This window comes from Schistocerca nitens, chromosome 5 (assembly GCF_023898315.1).
Source record: "Schistocerca nitens isolate TAMUIC-IGC-003100 chromosome 5, iqSchNite1.1, whole genome shotgun sequence".
NCBI lineage: Eukaryota > Metazoa > Arthropoda > Insecta > Orthoptera > Acrididae > Schistocerca > Schistocerca nitens.
Window position 1 is genome coordinate 29,233,730 of NC_064618.1, and position 27,450 is coordinate 29,261,179.

Consider the following 27,450-nt stretch of genomic DNA (forward strand, 5'->3'; position numbering starts at 1 on the left):
CCAGATTTTCATCAACGTTTAATGCTACAAGTGCACTGAGAACATTTAATAATACAAATATTTCCCAAAAGACATCACTGTTATAAAATGTAACTTGGTTTATGATCTCTGTTACAATATAAACCTCCACATAACAATTCTTTAATTGAGAATAAAAGAAAGTAAATTTATATATGGAAATGGCTTTGGTAGGTGTGATGTAGCTGTCACATGTGTAACGGCTAAAAGCAAGAAAAGTACAAGCTGTCAGATGAAAACTGAAAGCATTGCAATGCTACCCTGTATGTCAGGGGCACTCATAATATTGACATAGCATTGCAGCCAGATGATATACAAAGTCATTGTTATTATGCAAGAAATGTGATAATCAGTACACAGTATTAGCTGTGTAATGGTCATTGTAAGGGGATACTTTACATCACAGACATAAAGACGTCACACATCACGTACATTGGACATGAGGTCTTTCTGACACACTTGCACTGACAATGAACAGCTTTGTTACTCACAGGGACTTGCTGAATGTGAGAACCACAAGTCTAGGACTGCTTTTTACAGTTTCCAAAGAGCCTTCCATGAATGTGTACAAGAGTTTGCCACCTTTGCAGCTGCTACGGCACAGACTCACACCACAGCTACTTCACTGACTGAACACTTTTTAAATTACACGTTGATGTATATTAACCCAGGTATCAGAATGCAAAGCACAGAGTTGGTGGAAGAATGGTGGCATATATGTTAGGTTAGCATGAACTCTGTGTGATAAAACGCTTAAACCTAACACTACCTGTACCACAGTGAGAGGATATCCTGCCTTGTAATTAACAATATTAGATACATTAAATGGCACAGAAAAGAGAAACGTCTCTGAAAAACAGAAATACGTCAATATCAAATACAAATTTAAATGTTAGGAAATGTTTCCTATACATATCTGCATGGAAGTAAAACGTGGACAACGAACAGTTCAGGCAAGAATAGAATAGCAACTTTTCAACTGATATGCTACACAAGAATACTGATGATTAGATGGGTAGATTGAATAACTAATGAAGGGGCACTGAACTGTACTGGGGAAATAGGAAATAGTGGCACAACTTGACTGAAAGAGGGATCGACTGTTAGAACAAATCCTGAGACATCTGTGGAGAGTAAAAACTTCATAGAAAAGCCAAGGTGTCAGTACAGTAAGAAGGTTCAGATGGATTTAGTTGTGGCAGTTAGTCGGAGATGATGACCCTTATACAGGATGAACTACTGTGGAGAGCTGCATCAAATCAGTTGTACGACTGAAGACCGTAACCAGAAAAACAAGAAGACAATGCCATCCTGGTTGCCAAAATGCAGAAGCAAAATTTTCCTGGTATACTAATGAGCACACTTATCCAGTTGCTTTTATATAGAATACCAGTAATAAGAAGGGAAATCCCTGTTAGAGCTCAGGACAAAAAGCAAAGGACTGCCATGGGAATTAGCCTTATCTCCCTTGCTATCCAACAAGTTTATGTCTGTCCTACATGTCACTTTCTCACACACTGTAACAGTTCATAAGAACTAATGAAAGTTGAACAGTACAAGTATTAGTAGTTCCAAGACATTTGGCAGTGCCTTCACATTTCTGAAATTCTGTATTTATTGCCACCACACTTCACTAATTCCCATTATATTTAACTCTGACAATATTTAAACAAAATACAATGCAATGCACATGTGTCGGATTTGAAGTTTTCAAGTGGTCTAAATGCCTCATCAATGAAATTTCATCAACTTTTTCGTGATTGGTTGTAACCAGCTGCTTAATGGCTGACACAATGTGACAGACATATTTCACTAGCACATTGCACTAAACAGAACAAAATTCAACAAGTGATTTACATAAAAATGCAAAAGTGAGGAGTAATGTTATGTACACCACAATTACATGTTTATATGTAGCAAATGATAAAGAACACAAAAACTGGAGGAAAAAACTGTGCCAGTGCAGATAATTATGTAGTAGTCATAAATGCTACCAGAATGAATGCAGTGTCAAAAGATAAAGAATGGGCAAAAATGTATTTGCTATGGAAATTCATTTCATAGTAGTTGTGGTTTGATGCAACTCTCCATGCTACTCCTGTGCAAGCTTCTTCGTCTCCAAGTAACTACTGCAGCCTACGTCCTTCTGAATCTGCTTACTGTATTCATCTCCTGGTCTCCTCCTACGATTTCTACCTTCAACGCTTTCCTCCAGTACTAAATTGGTGATCCCTTGATGCTTCAGAACATGTCCTACCAACCGATCCCTTCTTCTAGTCAAGTTGTCCCTCTTTTCCCCAATTCTGTTCAGTGCCTCCTCATTAGTTACGTGATCTACCCATACAATTTTCAGCATTCTTCTGTAGCACCACAGTTCAAAAGCTACTATTCTCTTGTTGTCTAAACTATCATCCATGTCTCACTTCCATACATTGCTACACCCCATACAAATACTTTCAGAAATTACTTCCTGACAATTAAATCTACACTTGATGTTCACAAACTTTCTTCTTCAGAAACACTTTCCTTACCATAGCCAGTCTACATTTTATATACTCTCTACTTTGACCATCATCAGTTATTTTGCTCCCCAAATAGCAAAACTCATCCGCTACTTTAAGTGTCTCATTTCCTAATCAAATTCCCTCAGCATCACCTGATTTAATTCGATTACATTCCATTATCCTTGTTTTGCTTTTGTTGATGTTCATCTTATATCCTCCTTTCAAGATATTGTCCATTCCATTCAACTGCTCTTCCAGGTTCTTTACTATCTCTGAGAGAATTACAACATTGTCGGCAAACCTCAAAGTTTTTATTTCTTCTCCATGGATTTAATTCCTACTCCAAATTTTTCTTTTGTTTCCTTTACTCCTTGCTCAATATCCTGATTTTATAACATCAGAGATAGGCTACAATCCCATCCGTCTCAATCCCTTCTCAACCACTGCTTTCATTTCAAGCCCCTTGACCCATTAACTGCTATCTGGTTTCTATGCAAATTGTACATGTCCTTCCACTACCTGTGTTTTACTCCTGAACCTTCAGAATTCATAGAAATTGAGTTTGATTTAAACTTTTGAAATCAATGAAAATGTTATTTAAAATGCCCGAGATTGAAGTTACATGATAAACAATGCAACAATGAGAGCTGTAAAAATAGCTTCAGTACAAAATGATATGTTTGTTACAAAATGCTTGCTGACATTTGCCCACGAGATAAAAGCTTCCAATAATTTATGATGTCTGATAAACAACCACTTAGCTGTTGACTCCAGCATGTCTTCATTCTATGTTGGATGTCCATTGACTAGTTGTGTAATCTTCATTATTAATTGCTGCTGTACTTGGATCCTTGAAAAGGCAATTCATTACACATGTGAAGTGAAGTGCAACATTTTCAGTCCCCTTGTTGACTGAAATACCTGCAAGATGGCATCACACATGAAATATGCTTCATCCAGTAAGCACACGATACGTATGACACTGCTGTGCACAATAATAATTTCTCCCTGTGTTCAAACATTTTAGTTCTCATATGAATTTAAGGCAAAAACCACTTTATGTATCACAGTCCGTGATGTGCATCAGAAAATGTGCACTTTGGTTACACATGGCTGCACAGTCCAAGCACCATAGCTTTTGTATTATTATTTTGTGACAAGAAGTTAAATTTTTTTACTTCAGGTTTACAGTACTTACTGTTCAAGCAGCGAAGTCAACTTGGAACAACTGCACTAATTGGTAGCTTTCACAGTGCAATAATTTACGCTGAAAATCAGTTTAATTTATGCACCCATTAATTTTGCAGTCCGTCCAACAAGGTGAAAACCATCCACTCCAGTAATAGATGACTCCACTGTCTGCATGTCACATTTTCAAATCCGCCTTGCAAGGCTTCAGTTTGCAAGCAGTTTATATTTAGTTTCATGATCTATGGTGGACACTGCAGCACTCCATACCATTCACTGGAAAAACATTCTCAAGTCGCTACTGCTAACACACATTTCCCTCTCTCATGCATGACATGACAAGTCCTCATTTCACTTTTCTCCAGACACCTTCGTTGCAATTTTCACCTAGCAATCTCTTGACACTTTCTATCGTCAGTCTCTCTCACAGAACATCACCAATTACAATGTTCAAAACCTGAAGAAATTGCAATTTTATACAATTATTAGGAAACGTTCTGAAGCAGCAAGGGTATAATCAATTTAGTACTGGTGGGAGGCGTGGAGGGTAAAAATCGTAGAGGGAGACCAAGAGATGAATACACTAAGCAGATTGAGAAGGATGCAGGTTGCAGTAGGTACTGGGAGATGAAGAAGCTTGCACAGGACAGAGTAGCACGGAGAGCTGCATTAAACCAGTCTCTGGACTGAAGACCACAACAACACTATTATACTTGTAGAAATGTTTTACACCACACGATAACAATTGCGCAAATACCAACAACAGAAAAAAAAAATGAAAAATGGCAGCTACAGAACATATATGTGAACAAATGTACAAAACCTATACTATTGCAATTCCCCTCAACATGCAAAGAAAATTACATCTTACTAGTGTAGTATCTTCACACTCTGTGTGTGTCAAGAATAAGTAAAAAGCTTGACAGTGAAAGTATATCAAAGTTAAGTAGATGTCAGCTAAGTATCTGAAAATATTACAACTCATGAAATTCATACATGATTTTTCTTCACACAATTTGAGCCTCCTATAGATCACATAAATAATTACTTCTTATTTAACTTTTGGTTTTTCCAATAATTTTTTCATTCAACCATAGTGCTGTTGTTTCCGAACATCTGACCGCTTTGCACCAGTTTCTTTTTTAAGAATCGGAAGATAGGAATCTTAAATCCTCTTTTAATACTTCCTCTGTTCATAATTTCATATTCAGACTTCAACTGTTTAAGATAATTTCTTAATGCCATTTGGACCAGGAAGATTCTTTGTGGATGACACGTTCAGAACTTCTCTCCATATCCTGTTTTCATTCATCTGAACCAGGCGGTCATCAAATATCATTCTATGTTTCCTGATATTGATATTTAGTTGTTCAATTTTCAGCACTCTTCTTGTTTAAAATAATGAAGGTTTTATCTCTTGGACATGTTAAAATAACATGCTTAGATTGTTAAGGGATAGCTGAAGTGTCTATTTTAAATACGTAACATAAAATGTTGCATGCTTTTTTATACTCAAAGGGAAACATATGTTTGGTTTAAGTCTGGAAAACATGTGAGCATTAAGGTTTCCTTTCGGAAGACAAGAGAGAAGCTGACATAATTTGAATGAGAAGAATAACATACTAGAGCTAATGCTACATGCCTTATAACCTGTGTTGTCATATTTCTGTATTTTGCCCAGATTACTGTCAGATGAGAGAAGGTGACATAGGGCATGAAAGAGGAGTTATACTTTATATGAGCCACTACCTGCACCTATGACTAACACTATGTGGTGTCAGTACAGTACAAATAATACCTTCATACTGCAATCATTGTGGAACATATGCAAAAAGAGAAATAAGAACATTCATGTGCCATGCATAAAAGCAGCTCTTGCTAGTTCTCCATTGAATCTCTTTCTTCATGTGCCTACTTTGTTCCTTGTCTGGTGATAGCTTCATTCCCTGGCAGAACTTCCCATTTGCTAATTTTTGTCTGTATAATTTCTTGTTCAAAATGTCTGATGGACTTAGGTGAGCCATTTCTAAATCCTTTTTGACCTGCTGGATCCAGGGTACGCTTTTGAGTAGCTGTATGTACATCACTGTTTTGTCAGTGAAATTTTATGTGTATATCTACGAACTCCCTGAAACGAGACTCAAATTAATCTTCTTTACCTGATGCAGTCTGTATTGATCTTCTATTCTTTTGGAGTGGAGTAGCATTCTTAGAATTCTATGTTTCTCTTTTACAACATCTTCCACATCACCTTTTCTGTGTAGTGCAAGCATTAACTAGCATACAAGACAAAGAGACAAGGGGAAAGATTCCTGGATTTGTGCCAGAGGAATGGAATGAAAATAACAAACGGCTGGGTTGGAATGAAAGAACCAAGAGTGTAACTGATTATACTCTAGTAGATAGGGAATGGGGAGAGAAAGTAACATGTGAAGGTAATTCCAAGTGTGAGTGCAGATGGAGACCATAGGTTACTGGTGGGACAATGGAAAATGAATCAGTGTGTGAAAAATAGAAAACAGAAGAAAGTGATGAGGATACAGGATTGGAAGGAAACTGAAGGAGAGTGAAAGTGCTGAGAAGTATAATCACACAAAAATTTCCAAAATAAGTTTTCTGCAATATAGAAAAATAATGGAGTTTATTCACAGACACTAGTTGAAGCAGCACAAAAACTATGTGGTACAACATCTGGAAAGGAAAAAGCAAGACAAACTAGTTGGTGGGATGATAGCACAATCCAAGCAGTTAGAAGAAAAAATGGAGCATGGAGAAAGTGGTGGAAAACTAAAAATGACGAGGACCATAAAAGACATATAGAGGAAACAGCAAAGAAAATGGCATGGGAAAAGTTTACAAAACAAGCTTGAAGATGTGAAGAGCAATAAGAAAATGTTCTATAAAATGATGAAAAATAAAAGGAAGCCTTCTGAAGTACCAGTAATGATGGAAACAGAGCATGGTACTGTGACTGAAGATCCAGGGAATATAAAACATCTCTGGAGAGAACATTTTAAGAAACTGTTAAATGCTGAGGAGCAGGTACACAAGGAAACAACAAACAATGGAGAAATTGGGAGAAGTTGGTAAGCAGAATTAGGACAAATTACATGGGAAGCAATGGAAATAGCGGTGAAGAAGATGAATGGGGGGAAAGCCCCACGACCTGATGACGTTAACAGTGGACATGATAAGAGCAGCAGGTCCAGTGGGAATGCAGTGGCTATATAGAGTACTATCAAATGTGTGGAGAAATAGTACAAAACCTGACAATTGGAGAAGAGGAGACATTGTTCATATCTTCAAGAAAGGCAATAAAAGACTTTGTAAAAACTACAGAGAAATAACCCTTATGAGTCATACAGCCAACATTTTTGAAAGAATTTTACTAAATCGAATAAGTGAAACAAACAGAAAATCAGCTGAGTGAAGAACAGCATGGGTTTAGGAAAGCAAGAAGCACAATTGACCTGATATTTTCTGTCCGTTAACTGATGGAAAAAAGTTGGGAGTATAACAAAAGGGGATAATGGTGTTTACAGACACAGACAAAGACATATGACTCAGTTAACAGGGAAAGACTCTGGGAAGAAATGAAGAAGATGGGTATACAAGATGGGCACATTAATGTAATAAAGACAATGTACAGAGGACACAATTGTAGAATTAAAACACCATTGGGGAACAATGAATACTCCGAAATAAGACAAGGACTTAAACAAGAAAATATTTTGTCTCCTACACTTTTTAATGTTGTGATGGAGGGAATGAATAGGGCAGTTAAAGATATAGTAAAAGAAAAAGCCAAACAGATGATTTTTGCAGATGATATGGTAATATGGGGTGATAAAGAGGTAGATGTACAGTTACAACTTGATGTGTGGAGGGAAATAAGCAAAAAGTATGGATTAAAAATAAATAAAGAAAAGAGTGGAGTAATGATATTTGGAAGAGACAAAGGGATCAATGGGAATATTACTTTGAATGGAGAACCCCTCAAAGTGGTAGACAGTTTCACTTATTTAGAGAGTGAAATATCTAGTGATGGAAGAATAACCAACGAAATTAATAGGAGGTTACAGAAGGGAAGTAATTTCTACCAAACAATAAAACACCTGATTTGGAATAAGGAAGTTCCAGAAAAAGCAAAACTCCTTATGTATAAGAGTTATTACTTCCCTATTGTCACGTATGGAGGAGAAACATAAGACAATGACAGAAAGGGACTGGAGCAGACTGCAAGCAAGGGAAATGAAATTTCTCAGAGCAGTTAAGGGAAAAACAAGAAAGGACAGAATAAGGAATGTAGTAATTAGAAAGGACCTTAAACAAGAAAGTATGAGAAAAGAAATCGAAAAAAAAAAAAAAAAAAGAGATTAAGATGGTACAGGCATGTTAAGAAACTCCCCAAAACTATGGAAGAAATAAAGATGAATTGAAAAAGACCTAGAGGGCGCCCCAGAACACGGTGGAAAACTGGGAGTGAGAATATCTGTGGAAAGGAGAGGTGTGACATGGCATCAAGAGGAGGAAGAAAAGTGGTGGGAGGACTGAGCCAAATGGGGAGTACTTGTCAGCACCCAGACCCAGCAGTAGCTGGAGTGGGATCCGAATACAAATAGATACACAAGATAATAAGGATATTTTAGTGGCTATTTTTCATGTGTATGGACATACATTTTTTGCTGTGGGTGATGTACATTTTACTGTAAGCTTTTGCGTTCAGATATTCTGTGCCATTCTCTCTCCCCCTACAGGTTCAAGGATTTTGCCCAAATACTTGAAGTATGAGACTCTCTTGATTTTTCCAAATTTTGTTATCAGCCTTTCAGTACGGTGTTTTGAGTAGATATACTTGGGCTTTGGAAGAATATCTGATGACCAACTTTTTCAAAAAATTCCTTGGGAGTTTCTACGTGTTCATTTGCTATTGTCTTGTAACCTGTCATCTACTAGTATTGCTAGGTTATCTGCAAAAGCTAGGCAAGAAATCTGGATGTCATTCTTAGGTCTCCAATTCATATGTTCTTTAAGTAGTTTTGGTTTTAAGTTCTTTTTCCCACTCCCAGATGACTTTATCCAAAATGAGCATAAAGAGGGTAGAAGACACACCATAACATTGCCAAACACCAGTTTTGACCAGAAATGATTCTGATCCTTCACCCATGAATTTTACTTTGGTGGTTGTGTTGATGAATGTTTGTTTGCTGAGATTAAACCATTGTCCCCTCCCCCATATACTCCAATAGCCACTTTAACAACAACAGTGAAGAAACAATTCTATGTTAATTCAGATTAAGACAATTTATCCTTACATCCTTACATAAAACAATAATGGAAATTCCTGGACACAGCAGTATTTAAAGCCAAAGAAGCTTGTGATTATATATGCTATACATCTTTGTATGCAGTCAACAGACCCCGATAGTTGATATGGGTACCACACACTTAAGAAATAACCTGGGAGTGTCGAAAGTGTGTCTTGTAAGTTCCTCACATTTTCCCAGTATCCGACTGATTGAGCTGAAGTCTGCAAATTGCTTTTCTATGTGATAATTTCATTTAATGACCCCATTAATTGTAACATCCAGGTATCTATATGAGTATAATAGAGAGGAACATTCCACTTGGGAAAAATATATCTAAAAACAAAGATGATGTGACTTACCAAACGAAAGCGCTGGCAGGTCGATAGACACACAAACAAACACAAACATACACACAAAATTCTAGCTTTCGCAACCAACGGTTGCTTCGTCAGGAAAGAGGGGAGGAGAGGGAAAGACGAAAGGATGTGGGTTTTAAGGGAGAGGGTAAGGAGTCATTCCAAACCCGGGAGCGGAAACACAAACCTTAGGGGGAAAAAAGGACGGCTATACACTCGCGCGCGCACACACACACACACACACACACACACACACACACACACACACACACACACACACACACACATATCCATCCACACATATACAGACACAAGCAGACATATTCAAAGACAAAGAGTTTGGGCAGAGATGTCAGTCGAGGCGGAAGTGCAGAGGCAAAGATGTTGTTGAATGACAGGTGAGGTATGAGTGGCGGCAACTTGAAATTAGCGGAGATTGAGGCCTGGTGGCTAACGTGAAGAGAGGATATATTGAAGAGCAAGTTCCCATCTCCGGAGTTCGGATAGGTTGGTGTTACTGGGAAGTATCCAGATAACCCAGACGGTGTAACACTGTGCCAAGATGTGCTGGCCGTGCACCAAGCCACGTTTAGCCACAGGGTGATCCTCATTACCAACAAACACTGTCTGCCTGTGTCCATTCATGCGAATGGACAGTTTGTTGCTGGTCATTCCCACTTAGAATGCGTCACAGTGTAGGCAGGTCAGTTGGTAAATCACGTGGGTGCTTTCACACGTGGCTCTGCCTTTGATCGTGTACACCTTCCGGGTTACAGGACTGGAGTAGGTGGTGGTGGGAGGGTGCATGGGACAGGTTTTACACCAGGGGCGGTTACAAGGGTAGGAGCCAGAGGGTAGGGAAGGTGGTTTGGGGATTTCATAGGGATGAACTAACAGGTTACGAAGGTTAGGTGGACGGCGGAAAGACGCTCTTGGTGGCGTGGAGAGGATTTCATGAAGGATGGATCTCATTTCAGGGCAGGATTTGAGGAAGTCGTATCCCTGCTGGAGAGCCACATTCAGATTCTGGTCCAGTCCCGGAAAGTATCCTGTCACAAGTGGGGCACTTTTGTGGTTCTTCTGTGGGAGGTTCTGGGTTTGAGGGGACGAGGAAGTGGCTCTGGTTATTTGCTTCTGTACCAGGTCGGGAGGGTAGTCGCGGGATGCGAAAGCTGTTGTCAGGTTGTTGGTGTAATGGTTCAGGGATTCCGGACTGGAGCAGATTCGTTTGCCACGAAGACCTAGGCTGTAGGGAAGGGACCGTTTGATGTGGAATGGGTAGCAGCTGTCATAATGGAGGTACTGTTGCTTGTTGGTGGGTTTGATGTGGACGGACGTGTGAAGCTGACCATTGGACAGATGGAGGTCAACGTCAAGGAAAGTGGCATGGGGTTTGGAGTAGGACCAAGTGAATCTGATGGAACCAAAGGAGTTGAGGTTGGAGAGGAAATTCTCGAGTACTTCTTCACTGTGAGTCCAGATCATGAAGACGTCATCAATAAATCTGTACCAAACTTTGGGTTGGCAGGCCTGGGTAACCAAGAAGGCTTCCTCTAAGCGACCCATGAATAGGTTGGCATATGAGGGGGCCATCCTGGTACCCATGGCTGTTCCCTTTAATTATTGGTATGTCTGGCCTTCAAAAGTGAAGAAGTTGTGGGTCAGGATGAAGCTGGTTAAGGTAATGAGGAAAGAGGTTTTAGGTAGGGTGGCAGATGATCGGCATGAAAGGAAGTGCTCCATCACAGCGAGGTCCTGGACGTGCGGAATATTTGTGTATAAGGAAGTGGCATCAATGGTTACAAGGATACTTTCCGGGGTAACAGATTGGGTAAGGATTCCAGGCGTTCGAGAAAGTGGTTGGTGTCTTTGATGAAGGATGGGAGACTGCATGTAATGGGTTGAAGGTGTTGATCTACGTAGGCAGAGATACGTTCTGTGGGGGCTTGGTAACTAGCTACAGTGGGGCGGCCGGGATGATTGGGTTTGTGAATTTTAGGAAGAAGGTAGAAGGTAGGGGTGTGGGGTGTCGGTGGGGTCAGGAGGTTGGTGGAGTCAGGTGAAAGGTTTTGCAGGGGGCCTAAGGTTGTGAGGATTCCTTGAAGCTCCGCCTGGGCATCGGGAATGGGATTACCTTGGCAAACTTTGTATGTGGTGTTGTCCGAAAGCTGACACAGTCCCTCAGCCACATACTCCCGACGATCAAGTACCACGGTCGTGGAACCCTTGGCCGCCGGAAGAATGGCGATGGATCGGTCAGCCCTCAGATCACGGATAGCCTGGGCTTCAGCAGTGGTGATGTTGGGAGTAGGATTAAGGTTTTTTAAGAAGGATTGTGATGCAAGGTTGGAAGTCAGAAATTCCTGGAAGGTTTGGAGAGGGTGATTTTGAGGAAGAGGAGGTGGGTCCCGCTGTGACGGAGGACGGAACTGTTCCAGGCAGGGTTCAATTTGGATAGTGTCTTGGGGAGTTGGATCATTAGGAGTAGGATTAGGATCATCTTTCTTTGTGGCAAAGTGATATTTCCAGCAGAGAGTACGAGTGTAGGACAGTAAATCTTTGACGAGGGCTGTTTGGTTGAATCTGGGAGTGGGGCTGAAGGTGAGGCCTTTGGATAGGACAGAGGTTTCGGATTGGGAGAGAGGTTTGGAGGAAAGGTTAACTACTGAATTAGGGTGTTGTGGTTCCAGATTGTGTTGATTGGAATTTTGAGGTTTTGGAGGGAGTGGAGCTGGAAGTGGGAGATTGAGCAGATGAGAGAGACTGGGTTTCTGTGCAATGAGAGGAGGTTGAGGTTTGCTGGAAATGTTGTGAAGGGTGAGTGAGTTGCCTTTCCGGAGGTGGGAAACCAGGAGATTGGATAGTTTTTTGAGGTGGAGGGTGGCATGCTGTTCTAATTTGCGGTTGGCTTGTAGGAGGATGCTGTGAACAGCCGGTGTGGATGTGGGAGAGGAAAGATTGAGGACTTTTATTAAGGATAGGAGTTGACGGGTGTGTTCATTGGCTGAGTTGATGTGTAGGTGAAGGATTAGGTGGGTGAGGGCAATGGATTGTTCAGTTTGGAACTGGTATAGGGACTGATGGAAAGAAGGGTTGCAGCCAGAGATGGGAACTTTAAGTGTGAGGCCTTTGGGGGTAATGCCAAATGTCAGACAAGCCTGAGAAAATAGAATATGGGAGCGTAATCTGGCTAGGGTGAAGGCATGTTTGCGGAGGGAATGTAAATAAAACTTAATGGGGTCGTTGTGAGGGTGTTGTGAGGGTGACATGGTATTAGAAGGTGGAAAGTGTAACATGAGGCTGAAATGAAAATGAAAATAAAAATGAGCTGGAAAGTAAGTGGAGATCTGGAGTGAAAAAAGGCGAAAAGGTGTTGGTTACAGCCGGGCTATGTTGGACTTGGGTTGGTAGACAACGATGTGCACAAAGGTCAGGTGGTTGTGTTGCCGCCAAAACACCTTAAAGGACAGAGAAATTTTGTGTGTATGTTTTTTTTTTTTTTTGTGTGTCTATCGACCTGCCAGCGCTTTCGTTTGGTAAGTCACATCATCTTTGTTTTTAGATATATTTTTCCCACATGGAATGTTTCCCTCTATTATATTCATATCATTAATTTCTGTTTTTGCCAGTAGTTTCATTTTGTATTCAGCTTCTCCTTTTTACCGTAATCTACTACACAATTTTATCCTGCCTATATATACTCAATAATACATAACCCACTTCCAAACCATAACAAAAAAATTTTTTTCTACTTTCAACACTACCGCTGCTATAAAATCCACCGTTTCTAGTTCACAAACAGTTCCTTTCACCTATTAAACAACGATTTCGGCTAGTTCTAATAACTTCGCTTTATTTCCATTTCAGTTTTTCCCACATCACTGATAATTTTTAGCCGCTTCCCACAGGTTTTAACGTCATTATTTCGTAGTCAGACAATTGTTAGCCTCATTTTCATAATCTGCCACCACAAAACTACTACGTTTAATACATTTACACACAGTTTTTTCGAAATTTTCCCTAATTTCTCCGTCATTTAACGTGTTTTGGCGGCAACACAACCACCTAACCTTTGTGCACATCGTTGTCTACTAACCCAAGGCCAACATAGCCCAGCTGTAACCAACACCTTTTCGCCTTTTTTCATACCAGATCTCCACTTACTTTCCAGCTCATTTTTATTTTCATTCTCATTTCAGCCTCATGTTACACTTTCCACCTTCTAATACCATGTCACCCTCACAACACCCCCACAACGACCCCATTAAGTTTTATTTACATTCCCTCCGCAAACATGCCTTCACCCTAGCCAGATTACGCTCCCATATTCTATTTTCTCAGGCTTGTCTGACATTTGGCATTACCCCCAAAGGCCTCACACTTAAAGTTCCCATCTCTGGCTGCAACCCTTCTTTCCATCAGTCCCTATACCAGTTCCAAACTGAACAATCCATTGCCCTCACCCACCTAATCCTTCACCTACACATCAACTCAGCCAATGAACACACCCGTCAACTCCTATCCTTAATAAAAGTCCTCAATCTTTCCTCTCCCACATCCACACCGGCTGTTCAGAGCATCCTCCTACAAGCCAACCGCAAATTAGAACAGCATGCCACCCTCCACCTCAAAAAACTATCCAATCTCCTGGTTTCCAACCTCCGGAAAGGCAACTCACTCACCCTTCACAACATTTCCAGCAAACCTCAACTTCCTCTCATTGCACACAAACCCAGTCTCTCCCATCTACTCAATCTCCCACTTCCAGCTCCACTCCCTTCAAAACCTCAAAATTCCAATCAACACAATCTGGAACCTCAACACCCTAATTCAGTAGTTAACCTTTCCTCCAAACCTCTCTCCCAATCCGAAACCTCTGTCCTATCCAAAGGCCTCACCTTCAGCCCCACTCCCAGATTCAACCAAACAGCCCTCGTCAAAGATTTACTGTCCTACACTCGTACTCTCTGCTGGAAATATCACTTTGCCACAAAGAAAGATGATCCTAATCCTACTCCTAATGATCCAACTCCCCAAGACACTATCCAAATTGAACCCTGCCTGGAACAGTTCTGTCCTCCGTCACAGCGGGACCCACCTCCTCTTCCTCAAAATCACCCTCTCCAAACCTTCCAGGAATTTCTGACTTCCAGCCTTGCATCTCAATCCTTCTTAAAAAACCTTAATCCTACTCCCAACATCACCACTGCTGAAGCCCAGGCTATCCGTGATCTGAGGGCTGACTGATCCATCGTCATTCTTCCGGTGGACAAGGGTTCCACGACCGTGGTACTTGATTGTCGGGAGTATGTGGCTGAGGGACTGCCTCAGCTTTCAGACAACACCACATACAAAGTTTGCCAAGGTAATCCCATTCCCGATGTCCAGGCGGAGCTTCAAGGAATTCTCACAACCTTAGGCCCCCTGCAAAACCTTTCACCTGACTCCACCAACCTCCTGACCCCACCGACACCCCACACCCCTACCTTCTACCTTCTTCCTAAAATTCACAAACCCAATCATCCCGGCCGCCCCATTGTAGCTGGTTACCAAGCCCCCATAGAACGTATCTCTGCCTACGTAGATCAACACCTTCAACCCATTACATGCAGTCTCCCATCCTTTATCAAAGACACCAACCACTTTCTCGAATGCCTGGAATCCTTACCCAATCTGTTACCCCCGGAAAGCATCCTTGTAACCATTGAAGCCACTTCCTTATACACAAATATTCCGCACGTCCAGGGCCTCGCTGCGATGGAGCACTTCCTTTCACGCCGATCACCACTTTTGAAGGCCAGACATACCAATAAATAAAGGGAACAGCCATGGGTACCAGGATGGCCCCCTCGTATGCCAACCTATTCATGGGTCGCTTAGAGGAAGCCTTCTTGGTTACCCAGGCCTGCCAACCCAAAGTTTGGTACAGATTTATTGATGACGTCTTCATGATCTGGACTCACAGTGAAGAAGAACTCGAGAATTTCCTCTCCAACCTCAACTCCTTTGGTTCCAGCAGATTCACTTGGTCCTACTCCAAACCCCATGCCACTTTCCTTGACGTTGACCTCCATCTGTCCAATGGCCAGCTTCACACGTCCGTCCACATCAAACCCACCAACAAGCAACAGTACCTCCATTATGACTGCTGCCACCCATTCCACATCAAACGCTCCCTTCCCTACAGCCTAGGTCTTCGTGGCAAACGAATCTGCTCCAGTCCGGAATCCCTGAACCATTACACCAACAACCTGACAACAGCTTTCGCATCCCGCGACTACCCTCCCGACCTGGTACAGAAGCAAATAACCAGAGCCACTTCCTCATCCCCTCAAACCCAGAACCTTCCACAGAAGAACCACAAAAGTGCCCCACTTGTGACAGGATACTTTCCGGGACTGGACCAGAATCTGAATGTGGCTCTCCAGCAGGGATACGACTTCCTCAAATCCTGCCCTGAAATGAGATCCATCCTTCATGAAATCCTCCCCACGCCACCAAGAGTGTCTTTCCGCCGTCCACCTAACCTTCGTAACCTGTTAGTTCATCCCTATGAAATCCCCAAACCACCTTCCCTACCCTCTGACTCCTACCCTTCTAACCGCCCCCGGTGTAAAAACCTGTCCCATGCACCCTCCCACCACCACCTACTCCAGTCCTGTAACCCGGAAGGTGTACACGATCAAAGGCAGAGCCACGTGTGAAAGCACCCACGTGATTTACCAACTGACCTGCCTACACTGTGATGCATTCTATGTGGGAATGACCAGCAACAAACTGTCCATTCGCATGAATGGACACAGGCAGACAGTGTTTGTTGGTAATGAGGATCACCCTGTGGCTAAACATGCCTTGGTGCACGGCCAGCACATCTTGGCACAGTGTTACACCGTCTGGGTTATCTGGATACTTCCCACTAACACCAACCTATCCGAACTCCGGAGATGGGAACTTGCTCTTCAATATATCCTCTCTTCCCGTTAGCCACCAGGCCTCAATCTCCGCTAATTTCAAGTTGCCGCCACTCATACCTCACCTGTCATTCAACAAAAAATGGCTCTGAGCACTATGGGACTCAACATCTTAGGTCATAAGTCCCCTAGAACTTAGAACTACTTAAACCTAACTAACCTAAGGACATCACACACACCCATGCCCGAGGCAGGATTCGAACCTGCGACCGTAGCAGTCCCGCGGTTCCGGACTGCAGCGCCAGAACCGCTAGACCACCGCGGCCGGCGTGTCATTCAACAACATCTTTGCCTCTGCACTTCCGCCTAGACTGACATCTCTGCCCAAACTCTTCGTCTTTGAATATGTCTGCTTGTGTCTGTATATGTGTGGATGGATATATATGTGTGTGTGTGTGTGTGTGTGTGTGTGTGTGTGCGCGCGCGCGCGTTATACCCGTCCTTTTTTCCCCCTAAGGTAAGTCTTTCCGCTCCCGGGATTGGAATGACTCCTTACCCTCTCCCTTAAAACCCACATCCTTTCGTCTTTCCCTCTCCTCCCCTCTTTCCTGATGAAGCAACCGTTGGTTGCGAAAGCTAGAATTTTGTGTGTATGTTTGTGTTTGTTTGTGTGTCTATCGACCTGCCAGCGCTTTCGTTTGGTAAGTCACATCACCTTTGTTTTTTGATATATCTATATGAGTAGATTGATTCTAATTTTGACTTGCTTACATTTTAGTCGTAGTTTTTTTAATTTATTTTATGAAATGCAAATTATACATTTATGAATTATTATAGTGAGCTGTCTATGACAATTTGAAATCTGACCCAGATCTGACTAATCATGTGTCCAAATTTTTTTGGACAGTATTTCACTATAGGTAACTGCACCATCAGCAAGAAGATTGAACACTATCTGCAATGTTATTAATATACAATATGAACAGCAAAGGTCCCAACGCACTTTCCTGGGGAACGCCTGAAATTACTCCCACATCTGTCGATAACTCTCCATCCATTCTGTGTCCGCCCTACCAAGAAATGCCCAATCCAGTCACAAATTTTGTTTGACACAGCACTATTATTCCAATAAAGATCAACAATAGAGTGAAACAAGGGTGTAGCCTTTCACCTTCTATATCCAGCATACACTAAGACAACACTGTTAGACAGTGGAAATGGGAAATGAAACATGATATAAGATTAACAGGACACACACACATATAAATATTTGCTGCTGGCAAATAACTATTCAGAAGACAGAAAAAGACATTCAATTTTCAACACATCCTTTAAATGAAATATGAAAGAGCTATTGTCTAACAATTTCCGTAAAAATAATAAAGTAATGGTCTTCGAAGGAAAATTTCCAGTATGCTTTAAAACAGTACACGATGATCAATCAATGGAACTGGTGTCACATTTTCAGAAGTTAAGCTTCTATGTTGGCTACGAGTATGAAGACGACATCACTAATAAATTAAATAAGAGTCAGATGATATGTGGTGCAATGCACAGAATAACCAGTGATGAGGAACAATACAAAGTTAAAATTTTACAAATAATGGGTACCCCTATTCTAACATATGGAAGCAAATTACTAAAGATTAAAGAAGAATTCAGTTGCTTGAAATGAAATTTTCAAAGGAAAGTTGAAAGATATACGCTCAAAGATTAAATAAAAAACAGTGTCAAGAGAGAAGGACTTAATACTGTATAAATGAAAAACAGAGCAGAGTTGTATACAATGGAAACACATATCAACAGAACCATGGAAGACAGGTTGGTTAATCAACTCATTCAGCATAAACTAAAATGAGGTGACCGAGAAACAGATGGCTTCTGTCAAGATGGAACAGGCTGTAAGTTAGAAATGTATAGACTCCAATGTAACTGTACTTTCATTAACAAGTGTTGGTGTGGTACTGAGTCAAATGCTTACACAATCCCATAATAATGGTGATGAGGCTTTATTAGCATCTCAACACAGATAAACTACATTTTTCATATCATTATACTAAAACATCTGAGAGTCAAATACTGATAACAATAAAAAAACAATTGTTAATGAATCAGCTGTTTATAATGACAGAAGAGAGATTCCCCTGGTATGTAATTATTTTTGAATTCTGTCAATTTTCATGTTTACACAATGAAACTATGATCATAAAAAAGGTGTAATTAAACACATTTATGACTGTAATGAAAGATATGGTTTGAATAGGGTATTTTGTTAATAATTTTTGATGTTCATTACATTGATACATTAATACAAAATAAAAACCTTTATTGTGGAACAATACATAGTGCATTACAGAAAGGTCACTGACCTGTATTCCAATGTGGCATGAACAGATGCGGGATGATTTAACACATACTTCAGCCTCCGTGTTAATATACAAGGCTGTTCCAAAACAGGAAATGACACAGTTTTCAAGTTCAACTTTCCCTTTGCCAAATACCACAATTCCTCTGGACGTACTGCTATTCTCTCGCCCAAGAATGTGACAATTGCGAATCATCAGTCTTCCGGAGCGCACTAATATAGCAACATCTGTTTTGCGGCCATCTATTTTGAGGTTTTCCAGTCTTAAATCATTTCCTGTACAGTCTATCAATACATTACCAGCATCGTGAGCAGCGACAACTGTCGCTTCTGGAGTGCTAAAACCTAAATAATTAAATTACTAATTTAGTCTGTTTTGGTGATCACTACAGCATATTTTGGTGATATATTTCTGTGAGTAAGTGACCAAATACCTGTAATTTTACCACCATTCTCCAAGCATCTCACTCCACGTATCCCATACACTCCAGGGCAGACCACGACTGTATCTCCAGCAGATGCACTGTCCAACGCCTCTTGTAACAGAGGAAATGGCCTAAAACATATGCGGTTAGGGTGAAATGTCACAATGACAGATTAATAATGGAAATTTGATTATAAGAATCAAACACAAAATTATACAAATTTTAAGTCCTACAATAACACAGTTTATTTATTTTTTTAATTGTCACTACTAATCTAATTTACCATTGTACATTGTTTTATCACATATCAATTATTATATTGTTACTATCATTATGCTGGATCAAATTTTATCTTTAACATTTTCATTTCCACCAATTTCCTTCTCACCCTTTGCTTCCCTGGTTATTTCAAGCCAAACAGTATTAATTACATTATTACTACTACTTTGTGAGTCATTCACACTGTAGTGGTACATGTTATAAAGCACAGTAACTTCCTTTTACTAAACGAATGACAGGCATGCATTTAAAAATATGACTTTGATTATAGTACCTCAAAGAGCATCTGCTGTGCCCTGGTTTGTTGGAATTTATGTGTGGATATGAGAAAGAAAAATGTGGACACAGTGCAGAAAGTGATGATGGATGTGAAATTTGGACTGGCCAGTGAGGGGCCATTAGAACTTTGCACTCATGCTTTGGGGTTGCTGTGGACTCCAAAGAAGAAAGGGACCTGACAACAACGGCGAAGTACTAAAGAAAAATGAACGTTGTTATATAGACTCCATGCCATCTCGAATTAAGTACTAACTTATAGTTTTGGTGAGTCATCATGTATGAACATGCTGTCTGATTAGCTTTGTTAATTATCAGTTGTTGTGAATTGATACTTTACTTGAATATGGAAGAATTATGTAAACAGTGTTTTGTGATATCGTAGTGAGTTATTTAAATGTAGAATCTCTCTTATAGCCCTCGTCCCACAGCAAACAAAAATGAAGTCCATGATTAAATATGTGGCGTTGCATAGCTGGACCACGTCAAGACAAATCAAAGTTGGTGACTGGAAAATTCAGAAAAGAAGGTAAATGTTATTTCATGGGAACAAGTACAGACTTGGCATATCACAATATATCAATCGCTTGAAGTCAACCCACAACAAGAAAAACCATCTCATGTGGTGACTGTGACTGGACGTGGGCGAGAGGAAATAAAATGAAAGAGCTATAACAAGAAATTAAAACTAAAATTATATGGAAAATGGGGAGATATATATCATTGTTAAGGGTTACAGAAGCAAACCTGCCATCAAGAACTGTATCGTAAGCATATATGCTGTAACGGTACAAACCACAGAAAGATTTTTCAAACTAAAGGGATTGTGACTTTAATTAAACCCAAACAATTTACATTGTCACAATCTTTCACAAAAGAAATACCAGTTGGCCAAAGCAACCAGGGCAACAACGAACATTATTAACGTGTTCACATGTTGGAGTATGTTCTCAGCACATAAATCACAAGAAGATAAGCAGACTACAGAGAAGATTTTCAGTGAGCAGTTTTGACGGCGATTAGGGCTGTGAGAGCTTCAGATGGCAACATTCCAGCACTTGGCAGTGGCAGTGCAGCTGACTTCAGCAGCTGGTGCGGCAAATTATCCTAGTTGTACAGTGTACTGCCTCCAGAATTTGTGTTTAGTTATTTAATCTGCTATAACTGACTGTGAATGATGTTGATTAACATTGGGTGATGTAGATATGTTGATAAACAACATTTTTTGTGTGATAAACACCTTAAGTTGTACGGTAATGTAAATAACATGCCTATCAGAACCAGAAGTACGAACAGTATGGTTTTAGCGGAAAGTCTAGATAGACTTAAATCATTAGATAAACTAGAGGAGACGCCTAAAAAAAATTGAGGAAATAGATGAACAGCAAAAGTAAAGCAGATAAACTACATGAATTATCTAAACATAACAAAAAAAAAATTAGATGATTTAGCCACAAAAATAGAATTAGAGAAAACATTAGCTAATTTACCTATGGAGTTCAAACCTGAAATAGTTGATCCATTTTGATATGGTTAGACAAAAAGCGAAAATACAGTTTAAAGTTGTAAATGATAAGATGATGAAATTAGGGCAATCACGTTCAAGCAATTATGAAACTATATATAAGTCTCAGAGACTCAAGACAGGGTAGGAATATTAGAACTAAACAAAAAATTCATTGAAATTTCTAATTATCCAAATACTTTAACTAATTTGGAGACGTGCCTACAAGAAACAGTGGAGAAAAAGGTACACAGAAAAGTAGATACCAACAGCACTGTCTCCAATTCTGTGGCTCATACTATTAATAATAGGAGTGAGTCACAGAAATTACGGAAGGAATTACAAGACACTAAACAGGAATTTACAAGCAAAAGAGCTACATCTAGCATAGGCTTATCACCACATTTATTTGAAAAAATTACAAATAGAAAATGGAAAGGGAGTGGAGTTCGCTGTGCTAAGCAGTTTCCAAAGTTTAAGCTGGAAGGATAAGTACACCCAACATATTTCTTAGGAGTATTTTCTCAATCTATGCCTTGGAAAATGGATGATAATAAAAAAATAAATTTAGCACTAGAACATTTACAAGATGAAGCAGCGGAATGGGGAACATCTCATTCAGAGGAATTTAAATCGTGGGAAGATTTTTCAGGGAAAATTTAAGAGAAAATATTAGTCCACAAGCTCGCAAGAAAAATACCACAATATTTTATGGGGTGTAAGTAAAACACATATTCACCGGCATCTGCTAGGTCTGAGTATTTAGATAACACACATGATCAAAAACTTCATAACACTGATAGAATAAATATGTTTACATCCTCAGGATAATCAGTCATGTTTGCAGATTAGGAGGGGTGATGACTGCCAGGTTCCAAATTAATTGCTTTATTTTTTAGCACTTCAGTTTTCTATGAGGCAATTTCTTCCTCTTTAACTATTGTATTGTCTTTCAAACTTTCTCCTACTATCTTAGAGAGATTTTGCCAACATGATTATTAGCTATTAAAAGGGTACAATTACACTAATATTTCGAAAACATAAGTATTCTCTCTGTAATTCATTGCAGAAAGGTAGATTTATTTACACAATCTTGATAAAAATTGCCCAAATATTTTTCTTAATTTTTTTGCATTGGGATTTCATATTTTCCCCCCTTCTATATAAACAATGAGTTGGATTTCATTTACGTTTTATAGAGGAGATCAACTACTGGATGAGTAATAGATTTTTGTAAGTACACTAGTACATGTGTGTGTGTGTGTGTGTGTGTGTGTGTGTGTGTGTGAACACTCACATGGTTGCTAGGATCCAGAAACGTAATTCACAAAGACATTAGGATAAATGAGGATCTATTGTCTTTCTTTTTCTCCTTGATCCTAATGCACTTTTACTTCCCTTCCTCTCTTCTCCATTAGGAGTACCAATTCCATCCTCCCTCCTTCCATATGCGTATGTTACTATTGCTGTAACCCTTCTCTCACCTGGACCATATAGTAGTGCCAACACCCTGTTTTATCAGGTACAACTGAGAGATCGTGGCAAAAATTACAGTGACACAGACTGAAGATTTATATTTTTTTCCCATGAAAACATTCGGTTTCCTCCAGCAAACTGAATGATTGCAGCTTATATTAGTGACATCATCTGAGTATGTGTGTGTGTGTGTGTGTGTGTGTGTGTGTGTGTGTGTGTGTGTGTGTGTGCGCGCGCGCGCGCACACGCGTGCTTGCTGGGGGGTGGGGGGAGGAGGGGGGGGTACAAGTTGTACAAGTTAAGAAATTACAAAGTGATGCACTAATAACTAATATAAGCTAAGTTATTCAGAGGCAGTTCTGTAACACATAAATAATAACAATTTGAGAAATAGGAGTGATAAGAGAAAAGAAGGAAGTAAGAAATTAATATCTTATATAGATTTTGAGAATGATCACTATGCTGAGTAGAAATCTTCAGTATTAGAAATGGTAAAAACTGTATGGTCAGAGACTAGGCATATGATTGTAAGCATGAAGGTGGGATGTATCCAGATTTGTAGAGAGGTAGGATTATGAGAGGTTAGGTTTACCTAGGAAAAAGGGAATGTATACCTGAGGTCTGGTGAATCCAAAGGAAGCAAGACCTGAACCAATTTCGTCGGACTGAGAGGGGACCTATACCTAATGTCATGTGGAGAGAGAGAGAAAAAAAAAAATAATAATAATAATTTATGGATTGGGTGTGAGGTAAACCACACTACCTCTAGTTGTGTAAGTTGTTCTACATGATATCTTAGTGGGGAAATCCGTAATGGTACATCTTGCTATAAATCATAACAACTTCCTTTTACCAGACCAATGAAAGATGCTCTTGTGAATAACATGACTTTAATAAGTAGTAGCATAAAAAGTATCTACTGTGCCCAGGTTTCTTGAAATATGATAAAGAAAAATGTGGTCATAGCACAGAAAGTGAGGACTGATGTGAAATTAGGACTGGGCAGTGAGGGAACACTTGCACTTTGCAGTCATGGTTTGTGGGTATGATGGACAACAAAGGAGAAAGGGGCCTGACGACAAAGGTGCTCACTAAAAAAACAACAAATGTTGTTCTATAGAGTCTATGCCACGCTGTCTCAAGTTAAGTATAAACTTATGGTTTTGGTCAAACATTGAAGCACCATGTATGAACATGAAAACCTTTGTAATTATCAGTTGTTGAGAGTTGAGGACTTACTTGAATATAGAAGAATTATGGAAACAGTTTTTTGCAAGTTCGTAGTGAGTTATTTAAACGTAGCAGATCTCTTACAACCCTCACTCCACTACAATCGGAAATTAAGTCCGCAGTTAAATACATGGCACGTATAGCTGGACCACGGCATCAGGAGAAAACAAAATGGCAACTATGAAATTGGGAAAAGAAGGTAAGTGTTATTACATGGAAACAAGTAAAGACTTGGAATATCACAATATATCGATCACTTGAAGTCAGCCCACTACAAGAAAAACTGCCTCAACAACTTTAGACTGACCTACTACCTCCCATACCACATACCCTTCCCATCAACCATCTGTCCTCACTCCTATCCGTGCCAAAATTGTGTGGTGTTAAAGGTACCCCAGCAAGGATGGAGTCCTTTCTTAACAATATAAATAACAGACAACAGAGCATCATCACATTAACAAACAATATAACCTGAAAAAGAAAGAATTCAGAATGAGGAAACATAAACGCAGCATCCCACAAGGCTTCCTCTCTACATATACTGAACATTAACACCTTTATATGAAAACTAGTGGAGCACAAATGGGGCTGGTCATGAGAGCTGTCAACGGGTGAGAGAGTTGTGTGCTGACGACGTGCTCCTCCATATCCGCACCCAGGGATGCCTATCGCAGAGAGTGACACAGAAGTAGGTTGGTATCACTGGGATTTCTGAGGCATGTTCAGACATAGTTTTAGAAGACAAATTGGATTCTGTGTACCAGATCAATGGGCTGACGACAAATGGAATGAGTTCTATTTAGTCCTTTTGAGACATTGGCTACTACTGCCTTGTCAGAAAATCCAGAATGTAGTTAAACATTGCCAAAATGGAAATAATACTAGACTTAACACTCCCACCATGTTTGAATAGAGTCAAGCAGAGTATACATGAATTGAGTCTGGTTTATAAACTATAACTACATCTACATATATACTTCCCAAGCCACCATACGGCACATGGTGGAGGGTACCCTGTACTAATATTAGTCATTTCCTTTCCTGCTTCACTCATAAACAGAGCGAGGGAAAAATGACTCCATACACACCCTAATTACTCTTGTCTTATCTTAACAGCCCATACACAAAATGTACATTGGCGGCACTGGAATCATTCTGCAGTCAGCTCCAAATTCAGGTTCTTTATATTTTATCAATAGTGTTCCTCGAAAAGAACACCACTTTCCCTCCAAGGTTTATCATTCGAGTTTCCAAACCATTTCCATAATACTTGCATGTTGATAGAAGATACCTATAACATATCTAGCAGCCCACCTGTGAATTACTTCAATGATTCCCTTTAATCCCAACAGGTGCGGATACCAAACACTTGAGCAGTACTCAAGACTGTCACACACAAGTGTCCTATATGTGGTCTCCTTTACAGATGAACCACTCTTTTCTAAAATTCTCTGAATAAACCAAAGCCAACTCACCTTCCCCACTACAGTCCTTACATGCTTGTACCATTTCATATCGCTTTGGAATGTTATGCTCAGATATTTAAACCAGATGACTGTGTCGAGCAACACACTATTAATACTGTATTCGAAAATTACGGGTTTACTTTTCCTACTCAATTACATTAACTTACATTTTTCTTCATTTAGAGCTGCCATTCATCGCACAACTAGACATTTTGTCTACGTCATCCTGTATCATTTGCTGGTCACTCAACGACGACATCTTCCTGTATACCACAACATTATCAGCAAACAGCCGCAGACTGCTGCTCATCCTGCCTGCCAGATCATTTATGTATACAGAAAGTAACAGTGGTCCTATCCACTTTCACACTTCCCAGGAGGAACTCTGATGAGTACTCGCTGTCGAGGACAATGTACTGGTTTCTGTTATTTAACTCTTTGACCCACTCACATATACCTATTCCGTATGGTCATACCTAAGTTAATAGTCTGCAGCGGGGCATCATGTGAAACGTATGAATGAAGACTCTCGCGGCAATAACATGGAATAAAATGTTCTCGGGTTTCCAACCTTGTCAATTGCTTAAACCTACATGAGCTTTCGGCCAAGCACTCCTTGGCCATTGTCAAGTGGTATCACTGCCAGTGGGCTGTTGGTGCGCCCTTATATACGCTAACTGCCAGCTGTGACGTCACTGGTGCCCGTGACATTGGCATATATGGGCATGTTTTGAGTCGGCGTTCAATGAGCCCTCTCCAACCGCTGGATCCAACGCAGTGCTGAGCTGCTAGCCACGGTCTCTATTCAGGGTGTTTGCGGTAATTTTTATTTCAATAGCTTCCTTTATTAAACTGTCCCAGAAGCCGTTAGTGCGAGCAATGACAGACGTATCTTCAAATTTTATGTGGTGACCGTTCTCTAACTCATGCTCAGCTAATGCAGATTTCTCTGGATAGCATAGGCGATAATACCTCTCGTGTTCTTTCCTTTGTTGTTCCACAGTGGGCACTGATTATCCGATGTACTTCTGTCCACACTTACAAGGTATTTCGTAGACTCCAGGTGTTCTGAGACCTACTGCGTCTTTAAACTGGTCTCAGTAATTGACGGATTTTTGTTGGAGGCCTGAAAATTGATTTGATCTTGTGTCTTTTCAACGGGCGGCTTATCTTGCCCCACACAGAGTCTCAGAATGGCAGCAAAGCAAGTTTCTTTTCCTGCTCTTCGTCGGTGGTCTTATTCTGAAATTTCCCAGAAATCACTTCTTTCATTTGATGGGCGCTGTAGCCGCTATTCCTAAAAACCTTGTGTAGGCAGCTCAGTTCATGGGGCAGGTTATCGTCATCTGATATTACTCTTGCACGATGCACCAATGTTTGTAATACTGTGCACTTCTGTGCTGGATGATGATGGCTGGTGGCGTGCAGGTACAGGTCTGTGTGGGTATGTTTTCTATAGACACTGTGTCCAAGGTGCCCATTTCGTTTACGGTGGACAAGGACATCGAGGAAGTGCAATGCATTATCTTTTTCCACCTCCATGGTAAACTGGATATTACTGTCAATGCCATTGAGGTATTCCAAAAACTTGTCTAGTTTCTCACGTCCGTGTGGCCTAATGATGAATGTGTCGTCAACATATAAAAAGAAACACTTCGGCTTCAATGGTGCAGTATCTACGGCAATATCCTCAAAATTCTCCATGAAGAAGTTTGCAACAGCTGGAGCCAATGGGCTACGCATTGCTACACCATCTGTCTGATCATAATACTGGCCGTTGTACCCGAAATAGGAGGACGTAAGAGTGTGCCTAAATAGCTCGACCACGTCACTTACAAAGTACTGGGAAATTAAGTTCAAAGTGTCTTTGATAGGCACATTCATAAACAGCGCCACTACACCAAAAGTGACCATTATATCATCCTCACTAAGGCGTAGACGGTTGATTCAGCTGATAAATTCTACTGAGTTTTTAATATGATGTTCGCAGTGTCCCACATGTGGAGTGAGGAGCTTGGCCAAGTACTTCGCTACATTGTACGTTGGAGAACCTATTGTAGACACAATAAGGCAAAATGGTGTCCTGTCCTTGTGTATCTTCGGTATACCGTAAGCAGTAGGTGATCGCTTAAGAAGTTCTGAT

The 27,450-nt window shown here is 40.3% G+C and overlaps 1 protein-coding gene across 2 annotated transcripts in view; it reads right to left on the reverse strand.

Moving 5' to 3' along the window:
• LOC126260080 (protein nessun dorma-like) overlaps positions 1 to 27,450 on the reverse strand; it is a 233,955-nt gene that overhangs the window by 6,266 nt on the left and 200,239 nt on the right. For both annotated transcript variants that reach the window (XM_049957287.1, XM_049957286.1), the window contains 2 exons: positions 19,086 to 19,207; positions 18,656 to 18,996 (listed from right to left, as the gene is read on the reverse strand). In XM_049957287.1, the coding sequence (XP_049813244.1) occupies positions 18,656 to 18,996; positions 19,086 to 19,207 (463 nt within the window). The remainder of the gene's footprint in view (positions 1 to 18,655; positions 18,997 to 19,085; positions 19,208 to 27,450) is intronic.